The sequence below is a fragment of the Mandrillus leucophaeus genome, unplaced genomic scaffold (genome assembly GCF_000951045.1).
Source record: "Mandrillus leucophaeus isolate KB7577 unplaced genomic scaffold, Mleu.le_1.0 Scaffold1310, whole genome shotgun sequence".
Taxonomy (NCBI): Eukaryota; Metazoa; Chordata; class Mammalia; order Primates; family Cercopithecidae; genus Mandrillus; species Mandrillus leucophaeus.
The window spans coordinates 41,900-56,616 of record NW_012101267.1 but is presented as its reverse complement, the minus strand read 5'-3'; the positions used below and the strand labels follow the sequence as shown (position 1 = coordinate 56,616).

Sequence of the window (14,717 nt, the reverse complement as noted above, 5' to 3'; positions counted from 1 at the left end):
AAAAGTATAGGAACAGAAATCAGATTAGTAGCTAACAGGGGCTGATGGTGCGGGGAGGGGATCGACTACAAAGGGATACAAGGGGCCTTTTTGAGGCAACAGAAATGCTTTATATTGGGAATGTGGTGGTGGTTATGTAACTATACATTTGTCAAAACTCATCAAACTGTACCCTTAAAAAGGGTGAATTAAATGAAAATTATATATCAATAAACCTGACTTAAAAAAATAATAAAACAAACCTAAAGAACCAATTAAGTAAAAATAAATCTAAGAAAAAAAAACTTACAGTTTTTCCAGTTCAACAGTCATCGTGAGAATGTTCTTAAGTGTTGCAAGTGGGACTTGAGTTGTTCCCATGTCTCTGAAGAAGAAAGCCAAAACATTCATGGTATGAACCCCAATAAAAAATTCTGTACTTAAAAAGATAATTCAAAGACATGTGATTACTTCAATATTGGCTTCTCTATAAAACAAGCCAGCTCAACAGTTTATTTGCCGCAGAATTCCAGAGACCTCTTATTAAAGAAATTTGATTTGCATCATCAAATTAATGATATTCAAGAATAGAACTCACACTTTTTTTTTTTTTTACCATTTATCTTACTTCTCATTTCATATTGCATTCACCCATCTTGATTATTTACCCTTTTCTTCTTTTTTAGAATAATGAACACCTATTCTTCTTTGCTTTCTTGGTTAAGTAATATTCTTCCATGTGTCTACATGTTCCAAATCTATACAGGTTCTTCAACACTGTTCTCTTCCCCTGCTGGCTGTCTTGACCATTACACATCCTTTCTTAATCCTTTTCTTTGCCAATAACTTTTTTCAATAACTCAGTTAAAATTTAAATTATGACTTTTTAGCCTAAATGCAAAATACTTAATCTTTGATGAAAAATTTAAAAAGAGCATAAATCATCTCATGACTCATGAAAGTACTATAGTACTTACAAATATTTTAATGCCGGCAATTTAAAGAGATATGGATCTTCAACAGTTGTCAGAGGATTGCGATTGAGAATTCTGAAAAATGCAATAGAATTAAAATTATCTGCATTTTCAAAGTGTGAAATTGCATAAAAAGTTTATATTCATTTTTTGGTATGGAACTTGTAGGTAAAAAAGAAAAATCATTTTCTGTTTTTACCTAATAAATCACTATTAGACTTCATAAAGCACTATTCCTTTGGGAACTACCTAGATCTCTAGAAGATAAAGTAGAGGAGAGAAACAGGGGAAGAAATAGAAAAAATTTAAAAAAGTGGATAGCAAAGAAAAAATATGCCACAGAACTTTTCAGGTCAAAAACCCTAGAAGTGACTATGTTGGTAGGAAGCCCCGACTCTGTAGGAAACACTATTTCTAGTGTCCGCCATAATTCAGGTTGCTTGTCCATAATTCAAGTTGCTCATTTTTGTTGTTGTTGCTGTTTTGTTTTGTTTTGTTTTTTTCAGATGGAGTCTTGCTCTGTCACCCAGGCTGGACAGCAATGGCTCTATCTTGGCTCATTGCAACCTCCACCTCCTGGGTTCAAGCGATTCTCCTGTCTCAGCCTCCTGAGTAGCTGGGATTACAGGTGTCCGCCACCACTCCCAGCTAATTTTTGTATTTTTAGTAGAGACTGGGTTTCATCATGTTGGCCAGGCTGGTCTTGAGCTCCTGACCTCAGGCGATCCACTCCCTTCAGCCTAGCAAAGTGTTAGGATTACAGGTGTGAACCACTGTGCCTGACTGCTTGCCTTTTATCTTTGCAAAGTTTTTCAAATTCATGGTTTAATCTGCACAGTTAAGGAAAAAAATAGGACCAATTCTTTTGCTTTATAGCCAAAGAAAAAGGGATAAATCTAAGAGAAGGAACGGGTCAAAACCATACTCCCATCACATACTCCCACTTGTCTTCTTGTATGACATCACAGCCTTTGTTACATTGCATGTAATCACCTGTCTACTTGTCAGTCTCCTGGACTATCAGCTCCTTGAGGGCAGAGACCACATCTTATTCTCATTGTCATCCCTATGCCTGGCATGATGTCTGAAATTTACTAGGCATTTAATAAATGTTTATTGGGCCGGGCGTGGTGGCTTATGCCTGTAATCCCAGCACTTTGGGAGGCTGAGGTGGGCAGATCACCTGAGGTCGGGAGTTTGAGACCAGCCTGACCCACATGGAGAAACCCCTAACGCTACTAAAAATATAAAATTAGCTGGGTTTGGTGGTGCATGCCTGTAATCCTAGCTACTTGGGAAGGCTGAGGCAGGAGAATCGCTTGAACCTGGGAAGTGGAGGTTGTCGTGATCCAAGATCGCACCACTGCACTCCAGCCTGGGCAACAAGAGCAAAACTGTCTCAAAAAAAAAAAAAAAAAAAAAAAAAGTTTATTGAATAAACAAATGACATTTTGTTTATATGTCAATAAAATGAATACATTCATTTCGATGGGATTTTTTATTCCAAAATGCTGCAATCTATTTTCTTTTTAATTCTTTTAAGTGAACAAGAAAAAGAAAAGAAACAGGAAGAAATAAAAGAAAATCAGCCTTTACATTAACCCAAGAATCATCACTATTGCAGAAATTATAAAAATAATAATTATTACAGTGAGTATCTATTGGGCTGCTAGGTGTTTGTGATCGGTATTTCACATTTAATCCTCACAACAACCTTATGTGCTAGATATTATTGCCCTATTTTATAAATGAGGAAACTGAGGTTACACAACTTGTCCTAGGTCACCAAGCTATTAAGAAGCTAAACTGCCGGTGCGGTGGCTCACGCCTGTAATCCTAGCACTGTAGGAGGCTGAGGCAGGCAGATCACCTGAGGTCGGGAGTTCAAGACCAGCCTGACCAACATAGAGAAACCCCATCTCTACTAAACAGACAAAATTAGCCGGGTGTGGTGGTGCATGCCTGTAATCCCAGCTACTAGGAGGCTGAGGCAGGGGAATCGCTTGAACCTGGGAGGAGAAGGTTGCGGTGAGCCAAGATCGTGCCATTGCACTCCAGCCTGGGCAATAAGAACAAAACTCCATCACCCCCGCCAAAAAAAAAAAAAAAAGAAAAGAAAGAAAGAAAGAAAAAAGAAGCAAAGCTGTTATCTGAACTCATGTGCTTAATCTGTAGGAAGAAAAAGGGTTTACTTTAACTTTATGGGTTTTTACATTTTTCTTTTCTTTCTTTTTCTTTCTTCATTTCCCTCCCTCCTTTCCTTCTTTTGAATCAACATTTCCATTTATTGGCCAGGCATAGTGGCTCATGCCTGTAATCCCAGCACTTTGGGAGGCCAAGGCGGGCGGATCATCTGAGGTCAGGAGTTCCAGACCAGCCTGACCAACGTGGTAAAACCCCATCTCTGTCAGAGTCTCGCTCTATCACCAGGCTTGAGTGCAATGGCATGACCTCAGCTCACTGCAACCTCCGCCTCCCGGGTTCAAGCGATTCTCCTGCCTCAGCCCCCTGAGCAGCTGGGATTACAGGCACCTGCCACCATGCCCGGCTAATTTTTGTATTTTTAGTAGAGATGGGGTTTCACCACGTTGGTCAGGCTGGTCTCAAACTCCTGGTCTCCCAAAGTGCTGGGATTACCGGCATGAGCCACCACCACGCCCAGACTTCATTTATTTTTTATAACTTTTATTTTAGGTTTAGGGGTACATGTGCAGGTTTCTAATACAGGTAAATTGCATGTCACAGGGGTCTGGTGTGCAGATTATTTTGTCACCCAGGTAATAAGCATAGTACACAATAGGTAGCTTTTTGATTCTCACCCTCCTCCCACCTGCCATAGGAACAATACATCCCCGGTACCTGTTGTTCCTTTCTTTGTCCATATGTACTCAATGTATAGCTCCTACTTATAAGTGAGAACATGTGGCTCCCAAAGTGCTGGGATTACAGGCCTGAGCCACCCTACCCAGCAACAAGGCTGATTTGAGGGTCACTTGTTTGATGCCTTTTCTTGCCCATGCCAAAGATCAGAACTAGCACAAGCAGAGCAAATCATATATAAGCTATGTACGTCTCTTGGCCTCTTTGTACCTTAGTTTCCCCATTTGAGAAAAATGAATGGATCTTAAGACACCCTTTTCAGAGTTCATAATGGAATTGTACCCAGCTAACCAATAATTGTATGTATTTTTATACATAAATAGTTGTTTACATGTATTCATCTTCTATTTCACTTACAACTTGTGTAAAAACTGCATTCCATGCCAGGCCTGAAATGTTCCAAAGCTCAGTTCTGTGAGTAAATTGCAACCAAGATTTCTACAAAAAAAGACACAAGCCAAAAGAAAAAAAAAAAATTCAGAACATTTATCATTTGCTGTGATTCTAATTTATATAGGATGGAACATAACCCTAATCCTTTCTCTATGCACTAAGGAAATCTCACCGTGGAAGATACTGGCTTATGATTTATACTTTAGCATTGCACATGTGGTGCATTAGCTACAAAACAGTGAATGCTCAGTAAATACCTGTGATAAGTGATCTTTATTTCTCTAGAACAGGATTTCACAACTTCAGTACCATCGACATTTTGGACTCTATAACTGTTTGCTGTGGGCATTTGTCTTGTACCTTGGAGGATGTTTAGCAGCATCCCTGGCCTCTGCCCACTAGATGCCAGGAGCACACCCACAGTTTTGTCAACCAAAACTGTCTCTGGACATTACCAAATGTCACCTGAGTACACAATCACACCAGTTGAGGACCACTGCTTTCTCATGATTCACTATGATCTTTGTAATTCTCACACTAATCTTTGCTAGAGACAAAAAGGATTTGCTATATAATTTTAGTAGCTTCCTACTGGTAAAATTTTAATCGTATTTCAAAGAGGTTTATAATTAAGTTTTATAAAAATTCCAAATGTAATCAAGTTATATTTGTAACTTACATATATTGCAAAAATGGTAGTGGTTCAAATGTATGTCTTTCAATAGACTGTATTTTATTGCAGGATAAATCTCTAGGAAAAAGTAAAAGAAAAATATTGCCTTGATTAGTTATTAGATGTAGATTAGTATGAATAATAGCAAGAGTTTAGAATAATATTGAATACACATTTTTCATCTCAACTCTAAATGTCTCGACTTGTGTTTGAACTTTCCAGAGCCCCTAACCCTGCCCATACCTCTCCTAGAGTCTCACCTTCATGGTTTTCATAAATAGAATATACATGTTAATAGACTTTGGAATGAATTTTTCCTGAGAGCAGTAGACTTGATTAGATGCCCTTTTGTCGTCTCATCAAATCCTAGATTATGAGCTCAAAGTTTTTACATATAGTTTCTAATACTAAAAAAAAAAGTCTCACATTTATACACCTTCCTAGTTTAGGTCTGTTTTCCTAAGCCAGTTCAATATCAGAAGAAATAAAAGACATTCTTTCACATCATTTGAAAGGAAGTTACCCCTTTAACTAACACATAACTTTGAACTAATTCAAATCATATTCATAGAATCAATTTCTATCATATTAATAGAAACTCATTTTTGGTTTTATATTGCTTTAATATTTCATGAAAGCAATTTCTTCAGTTACACAGTGATGGGACTGGTCCCTCCCTCTTTACCTGGATGGAATAATGCTGTCTGGCTGATGTCTCCATTTCTAGTCTCTCCCTTCCTAAACTATCCTGCACACAGTCATCAGATAAACTCTCCACAAGTGGTTTGCAAAGACCAGCATCTCCTGGGAAATTATTGAAGATGCAGATTCTTGGTTCCACTCTAGACCAACTGAATCAGTAACCACGAGGGCGGATCCGGAACTGAGTCTAACGCCCCTCTCAGTGATTGTGATGCAGATCTATCTACAGCACTGCTGCGGTAACACGCTTCCCCATGATGGCTCCTCAGCTGGGCATTCAAAGCCCTAGAAGATCTGGCTCCAATTTCCTACTCTTCCTCCTTGTACTCTACAGGTACTCATGGCATTCCTCGAACACTTTCCTGCGCTTTGCCCTTCTCCCATTTTCCTTTTGCAAGTTTAGAATACTGTCCCTAAGATGTCTGTCCGATGTTACACAATGGCCCTTCAAAGTCCTATTCAAACGGCATTGTTCTAGTAACATCTTCCTGGGTCCAGATTGAAGGCATTTTCCCCTTTTCTATGCTCCAGAAACAATGTATCCCTCCTCATGCCCACATCCATTTCTTCTTTTTAATGTAGTTATTTTTTATACCATTTCTTCTGAGAATAAACTCCTTGCAAGCATGGACTAGGTCTTGCTCATCTGCATTGTCCACCATGTTTAAAACTGACACATGGAAATAAAGCAAATTCAAATATTTGTTAAATAAATGAATAACTGGGGGAGTAGAAGGAAAATGACTATTTTAAAGGAAATGTAGTTTTATTACTTCATGGCCACGTAGCACTTTGGCATCCACTTGAGGGTCTTTATATCCACTTGCCTTAATTCCTCTACATTTGAAAGATTCTGTTTGCAAAACAGCATCACTAATGAGCTTAATAAGGATTAACGACATACACACCTCTATGGACAAAGGATAAGAATCAAGCTTCCATAGCAATGAACATTGTATCTTCTTGTCTCTAAACAGACAGAAATACTATGTGGGTATCCCTTTCTTGGTAACAGGGCTGGGGAGACAGTTATTTTGTAATTGGTGAAGAGTTAGGGGCATTTCTGGTATGCTTCTGAGTGTAAACATTTCTAGCTCTACCACTTAACCATCATTTTAAACATCTGTTTTCATATAACAATTCCTGAAATGAAACCCTTAATACTAGTCTATTCTATTGGTAGCTTAATATTCTTGATCTATTATTTATACAATTCAGCTGATTTTTAATATTTACTGTTATTTTAATTCATATTAAATTACCAAAAATTTCTGGATTAATGATGTTCAAATGAATGTAGGTGGTCTATATTTTCTTCTCCTTTAGGCAACAATCTGAAGTTAACTTTAATTCCTTTCATCCTACTAAACCAACTTTTTCAAATCTTTTTTTGTGAAAGTCAGACAGTAAATATTTTAGGCTTTGTGGGCCACATATGATCTCTCTCACATATTTCTCTTTCTTTTCTTTTACTTTCGTAGTCCTTTAAAAATGCAGAAACCATTCTTAACTTAATGGGCTATTTAAAAATAGACCATGGATTAGATTTGATCTATTGGTTGTAGACTGAATAGAAGAAGATGGTGTGTGAACCCTTATAAAAAAAGGTTCATATGAGTGTCAGTCACTGCTCAGATCTTCTTACCATGTGAAACTTTTTTCTGTCTGCATTTTGTCTATATAATTTAAAAACTGAAAATGCATAGGACATAGCTAATGCTAGAGATGGGCTGAGACCCTATACAAACCTACAGAATTGCAGAATTTTATTGCTGGAAGAAATCTTAGAGATTATCTAATTTGAACCCCTTATTCATTTTACAGATAATACGACTAAAAACTCATAAATGTGATTAACTAACTTACAAATACTGGAGGGATAGCAGGCCTTCAAATGAATCCTTATGTAATTCAGTCAAATAATTTTCATTGAGAATTCTGGAAAATGAACAAGTTATTTCTAGATTAAAATCCTAAGTACAACTATTTGCCGCACAGGACTATGTCCTGCATGTGGGGGAAAGCTGGGTCATGGTCATTTCAAGACGGTGGTATCTGCTCTGCTTTCATTCAAATATTTTCTTACATTTTCCTTGTTGTGTCCATCTCTGTCCACCACTACACACACACACACACACACACACACACACAGGCACACACAGGAAAGCGCACACACACACAAGCACACCCCTACCCACTCTTCCCACCAAACTGCCTCCTCTCTAGATCCCAAAGTCCCTGTTAGAATCCACCTCTGGGTGGCACCAAGATCAGCAGAACTTCCATTTTCTCCTCTTTTCCCAAACCTAATGAAAGCCCCACACGGAATCATGTCAGGGCTGCAAGTGAAGCCATTCAACCTTTTACCCCCATCAAAAAAAATGTGAGAACTACAATGTGCATACAGTGTACAGGACATCAATGTTCTTTGTATTTTATTTAATTTAATTTCTGAGGGTCTCACTCTGTACCCAGACCGATGTCAAACTCCTGGCTCAAGTGATCCTCCTGTCTCTGCCTCCCAAAGTGTTGTGATTGCAGACATGAGCCACCTCACCTGGCCAAATATTCAGTTTAATAATTAAAAAGGAGATACCCATATTGTTACAAAAGAACATTGCTACCATCCCAGAAGCCCCAGTGTGCCCCTTTCCAATCAAATCCCTCTCTCTAACCCAAATTAGGTAACAACTATCCTGACTTTTGTAATAATTGTCTTGCTTTTAAAATGTAGCTCTGGCCTGGCATGGTGGCTCATACCTGTAATCCCAGCACTTTGGGGAGCCAAGGCAGGTGAATCACCTGAGGTCATGAGTTCAAGACCAGCCTGGTCAACATGGTGAAATGCTGTCTCTACTAAAAATATAAAAATTAGCTGGGCATGGTGGCGGGCACCTGTAATTCCAGCTACCCGGGAGGCTGAGGCAGGAGAATCGCTTGAACCCAGGAGGTGGAGGTGGTGGAGGTTGCAGTAAGCTAAGATTGTACCATTGCACTCCAGCCTGGGCGACAAGAACAAAATTAGGTCTCAAAAAATAAATAAAGCAATTCTCCTGCCTCAGCTTCCCAAGTAGCTGGGATTACAGGCACCCACCACCACACCTGCCTAATTTTTGCATTTTTAGTAGAGACGAGGTTTCACCATATTGGCCAGGCTGGTCTCAAACTCCTGACCTCAGGTGATCCACCTGCCTAGACCTCCCAAGGTGCTGGGATTACAGGCGTGAGCCACCGCACCTAGCATGTGTTTTATTTTTAATTTAGAACTCACGTATGGCTTGTCTATATAAGTTGAACTGGTAATGTGACACACAAACTGTTGTGAAAAATGCCAGTTACTTCGAATGTAAGCATTTTTTCCAAAATCATTTGTGTCTAAATCAATTCCTTCTACAAATCAGTAAGAAAAGGATAAAACAATTCAACAGGAAAAAGAACAAAGGATAGAAAACTCAGAGAAGAAACACAAATGTTCCATAAACATATAATGATATTTAATTAAATTCATGAGTAATCAGAAAAATTCAAATTTAGGTGGAATCACTTTTATTCATCCATAACATCAACAAAAAGTTGGAGAATACCGAGCGGTGAAAAGGTGTGGGGAAATGAATGATGTCATCTCCCCACACCTTTTCACCGCTGGGTATTTTCCAACTTAGAGTAAGTTGGCACAACATTTTTGAGGGCAATTAAAATTTTATATCTACATAGTCTTCACTTCAACAATTCCATTTCTAGATATCTATGCTACAGGAATACTTGCCCATGTTCACAAAGAAGCATGTACAGGGATTTCACTGCAGCAATGCATGTAACAAGAAAACTAAGCATAATCTAAATATTCATCAATGGGGGAATTATTAAATAAACTATGATGCATCCAGACTAGGGATGATGCAGGAGTTTAAATGAATGGGGTGACCCTCTGAGTACTGGGAAGGAAACAAATCTAAGGCATATCATGAAGTGAAAGAATCAAATTGCAAGATGTTACCATTTATGTAAAGAAAAAAGATTTTTAAAATCACACAGCAAATCTATTTTGCTTTATGTAAATATATATGTAGGCAAATGGGAAAAAGTCTGGAAGGATGTACACTAAATGCAGAGTAGCATTACCTCAGGGATGAGGGAGTAGGGCACAAGGAGGGTTTTTGTTATACCTGTTATTGCATTTTTATACATTAAAAATAGAATCGGGCTGGGGGTAGTGGCTCATGCCTGTAATATGAGGATGTTAGGAGGCCAAGGTGAGAGGAGAACTTGAGCTCAGGAGTTCAAGACCAGCCTAAGCAGCATGGGAAGACCCTGTCTCTACCAAAAATACAAAATTGGGTGGGCGTGGTGGCATGCACCTGTGGTCCCAGCTACTTGGGAGGCTGAGGTGGGAGGATCGCTTGAGGCTGGGAGGTGAAGGCTGCAATGAGATGTAATTGTGCCACTGCACTCCAGCCTGGGGGACAAAGTAATATCCTGACTCTGAAAAAAAAAGAGGAAAAAAGAGAATATAACCATGTATTATTTGTATGATAAATAAATTTAAGTTGCCTCTTAAAGAGAGCCTACCAAATTTAATTTTAAAATAACCATAGGATTGCAATCAACAGAGGCTGATTTGGGGAATGGAGGGGAAATATCTTTTTTCAGAGGTATTGACCTCAAAATTCTGGACCGAGAAGGATCTTACAATGCAGTTAGTTTTCTGTCATATTCAGAGAGAATATATACTCACAGTTTCTCAGTCCAACTGTATGCTTTCCATACATTTCCATCAATGTGAGAAATATAGTTTCCTTGGAAATTTCTGTGAAGAAACACAGTTTATATCCTTGAATAGGTAGGAAAAGAATGAACAGGATAAGTAAAAGAATCGTGGCAACCTTGTCGGGGATATTCAGTTACAGAAAATAACACCTGCTTTCTCATTTCCAGAGCTATCAGCTTCCCAGTTTTCACAATTCATCAAGAAACAATGCGGGGCCACTGGCACAAATGATGAGGCATCTCCTGGAAGCTTAACTTCCTATCCGTCCCATCTCTTGGACAGACGATGCCAGTTAATTACTTTGAATGTAAGTATTTTATCAAAAAGCACTTATGTGTCTAAACAAACTCCTACAAATCAACACAAAAATGGTAAATAATTCAACAGAAAAATAGGCAAAAGCTTATCACTATCAATAAATAAGTAGAAAGAAACCCTATGCCAGGTAGCACCAAAGCTTTGCCCTCTGCTGAAACATCCTAGGCTTTTTCTTTCCACTCTTATTACAACCGATCTGATTTGGACCCTTCACACTTTACTCCTACGTTTTGCGAGACTTTTCTGTGTTGTCTCCCAGAAATAAGCTATTCCTTTTGGGCGCTCTACATATGGATTCTAAAATAATCCTTTGCATGTCTACACTTGAACATAAAGCAAAAAACAAAATAAAATAATTCTCCTGTTTTAGTAATTTAACCTCTCTTGCTTGGAAACTTTCAATGGCTTTCCATACCTCACTGTGTAACTTTCAAACTCCTATAGCTGATAGTCAAGGTTTTACATAATCATATCTGCATTGCTCCCTCACCTAATTCTTTGCAGCCAGATTGGTCTACTAAATTCCAACCATACCTGTAGCCATGCCTTTGCCTAGACTGTACTCCCATTTTTTTTCTATTTAACAAATTATAGCTAGTCTTTAAGACCCAAGTAAAGTTTTAGCTTATCCATATAGCTTTCCTTGATCTCCGCACCTCAAGGATCACAGATTCTGGTAAATTCTAGCACCTATGGTCTGCATTTTCTTTTAGTGATTAATTATATATACCTCCCTTTTTATGCTTATTCTATTTCTTCCCTCCTATCATTTTCATGTTCTGGAGACAGTAGCATACTTGGCCCTGGGTTTGACACAAAACGAGTGCTACATATAGAAAGCCAGGGACAACGATGAGTTGTGGACATAACTAAAGGACTGAGTAATCATGTGAACAGCCAATACTTCTACATATGCTAGGCACTGATGAAGTGTTTCATATATTCACTCACCTACATTTCACAACAATCCTATGAAATGGGAACTAGCATAAACCCCAGTTGAAATGTGAGGAAACTGAGTCACAGAGCGGAATAACTTGCTCTGGGTCACCAACCTAATAAACAGACCTGGGTTCAACCCCAGGTAGCCTGGCTCCGGAATCAACTCTTAACCACTTAGAGCCTCATCACTGAGATCGGGAGAGGGACAGGCTGCTGTAAAGAGGGTGAAGCAAAAATGGGAGGAGAGCGGCGGTTAAGCAATGATGTGATGGGGCTAAATAAAAATGGATAAGAAAACGAGTAAAAGGCTAGAGTAAAAGTAAAAGACTGGAGAAGGGCCTAACATTAAAGGAGAATGAGGAGAAGGAAGAGCTGACAAGCAAAGGTGAAAGCAGAAAGTCAGTTGTCAGGATGGCTTGGGGAGATAAAGAAAGCCCAGGAAGGCCTCCAGGAAAAGGCTGCCACGTCAAGCAGGACACAGAGGACAATTGGGGAAAGGTGATCCTTACAAGATGGTGAAGGTGCCATTGTAGGTGTTGGGCTCTGGCACAGGCACTTGGCGGAGCCTCTGCTTTGGGCTGAGATCAATACATGACAGCGTCTCATCTCCACAGGTACAGAGCTCACATATGTTGGTGCTTGTGGAGGCCTTCTGTTCCTCTGGTACAGTTAAAGTCTTATTTTGGGCATAACTTACAGACTGCACCAGTGAATTTTGAGTAGGTTCTAGTTCAGTACGTGGACCTGTGACTTCGGTCAGTTTTCGATGCAGAGTCTGAACCTGGTCTGGACGAGGAGCTGTAGTCATCTCCAGGGCTGTAGAATGTCCAGTCTCTGTAGTGGGCTCGGGAGTTACGGCAAGCCCCGGGTCTGGAGGCTGAGTTGAGGTCTCCTCTGTGGTTGGAGATGGTTTAACCTCTGTAGTAGATTCTGTAGTTATGGTAAGCTCCAGGGCCAGAGGTTGAACTGTGACTTGAGTCAGGTGTGAATGCTGAGCCTGACCCTTGTCTGAAGGTGGAAGTGTCACCTCAGGGTGTTCTGGAGGAGGAGCTGTAGTCGTCAGGGCTGTGGAAGGTTCAACCTCTGTTGTGGATTCTGGAGTGCTGGTAAACCCTAGGTCCAAAGGTTGAACTGTGGCTTGAGTCAGGCGTGAATACTGAGTCTGAACCTGGTCTGGATGTGGAAGTGTCACCTTAGGATGCTTTGAAGGAACTAGAGTCTTCTTCAGGGGTGTAGAATGTTCAACCTCCGTAGTGGATTCTGGAGTGATGGTAAGTCCCAGGTCCAAAGGTTGAACTGTGGCTTGAGTCAGGTTTGAATGCTCTGGAGGTTGAGCTACAACTACATTAGGGAGCTCTGGAGTCTGAGCTGGGGCCTCCTGCTGGGTTAGAGAAGACTCACCCTCCTCAGCGGTCTGTGGATGCTCAGCTGCAGCCTCCTGCTGGGTTGGAGAGGGGTTCTCACTATTAACAGGTTCCGGAGATTGAACTGAAGTCTGTTGAATTGCTGAAGGTCCAGCCTCTTCCGATAACTCTGGAGGCAGAGGTGGGCCCCCGTGCTGGATGGTGGGAGGTTCTACATCATTACCTGGCCCTGAGAGCTGAGCTGTAGCCTCCTGGAGGACTGGAGAAGTTCCCACCTCTGCACTAGGCTCTGTTGCTATGGTGAGCTGCACATCTGGAGGCTTAACAGAGACACTGGGCAAATCTGAATGCTGAGCTTGATGGTGACCAGGAGGTGAAACTGTGACTTCATGATGTTCTGGAGGCTGAGCTGGGGCCTCCTGCTGGGCTGGAGAAGACTCAACCTCCCCAGAAGATTCCAAAGGCTGAGCTGGCTGCTCCTGCTCACTGGGGGAAAGTTCATGCTCCATAGGAGGACCTGGAGGCTCAGTTGGGGGCTCCTGTTGGGTTGCAGAAGGTTCCGCCTCCTCTGGAAACTGAATTGGCGCCTCCTGCTGGGCTTGGGAAGATTCTGTCTCATTGGTAGGCTCTGAAGTTATGGTAACCTCCACATCTGCAGGTTTAACTGTAATGTTGGGCAAGTTAAAATGAGCTTGATCCTCACCTGGAGGCTGAACTGTCACCTCACGATTCGGTAGAGTTAGACTCTCCACAGAGGATGCTGGAGGCAGAGCTGGGGCCTCCTGCTGGGTTGAAGAAGGTTCTTCCTCCTCAGGGAGCTGTGGAAACTGCCCTGGGGCTTCTTGCGGGAATGAAGAGGACTGGATGTCTTCAAGCGTCTCTGGATTTTGAGTTTCAGGCTCTAGATGGAATTGAGAAAGTCCAACTCGCTCAGGGGGCCCTGGAGGCGCATCTGAGTTCACCCGGAGTTCTGGAGGCAGGCTGCCGGGATACAGTGTGTCCATACTCGAATATTCATCCTGCAAAGTCTGTTTCTCACGCTGAGGTTTGGATAATGGGTGTGGAATTCCGACAATCTCAGCAAGGCTCCAACGCTCAGCTGGATCTTTCTTCAGGTTCTTGGGTGAAACAATAAATGTGGTTGGTTTTGAAATCTTACTGTCTAGCGGAACAAGTATTTCATCTGCCTGATGACCTGCAGCCCGATCTAGATCTGCAGGTGAAACCTTACTTTTGAGACGAGGAAGCTGAACTAGGGTCTGGTTCTGATCCCCGTCCAGCAGTGGGACCACCTCTGGGAGCCTTTCTTCCGGAGTCAGCTTGTCATTTAAATCCTGGTGTGCAGCGGAGAACTGCTCTGGCCCCAGGGGCAGCTCTTCAGCTGAATCTGTGTCCAGGAATGGAACCAAATTTTCAGTCGATTCCCGGGGTGGGGCTGACATCTGCGAGGAAGCAGAGGGCCCCAGGTAATCAAAGTCCCCCGGGTCTGCCGGGGGAGTGGGCACATGGGGAGAGTCCCATGGCAGATGGGAGGAGCGGGAAGACCGGGGCTCAGGCGGCCCCAGGGGGTTAGAGGTCAGCTGGAGTGGGTCCTGGACCCACTCCAGAGGCTGAGCCTCCTTGACTAGTAAACAGAATAGTTGCCGCATGAGGAGGGGCCATGGGCCCCAGAAACGCAGCAGGGACATGATACAGGCTGGAGCTCCGCACTGAGTGGGAGCCAT

At 41.4% G+C, this 14,717-nt stretch overlaps 1 protein-coding gene across 1 annotated transcript in view; it reads right to left on the bottom strand.

The window, feature by feature from the left end:
• LOC105534192 (leucine-rich repeat-containing protein 37A3-like) overlaps nucleotides 1-14,717 on the bottom strand; it is a 23,391-nt gene extending 8,674 nt beyond the window's left edge. The window contains exons 1-7 of the mRNA XM_011972875.1: nucleotides 12,139-14,717; nucleotides 10,337-10,408; nucleotides 7,468-7,539; nucleotides 4,906-4,977; nucleotides 4,191-4,271; nucleotides 957-1,028; nucleotides 290-364 (exon numbers count right to left, since the gene is read on the bottom strand). Coding sequence (XP_011828265.1) covers nucleotides 290-364; nucleotides 957-1,028; nucleotides 4,191-4,271; nucleotides 4,906-4,977; nucleotides 7,468-7,539; nucleotides 10,337-10,408; nucleotides 12,139-14,717 — 3,023 coding nt within the window. The remainder of the gene's footprint in view (nucleotides 1-289; nucleotides 365-956; nucleotides 1,029-4,190; nucleotides 4,272-4,905; nucleotides 4,978-7,467; nucleotides 7,540-10,336; nucleotides 10,409-12,138) is intronic.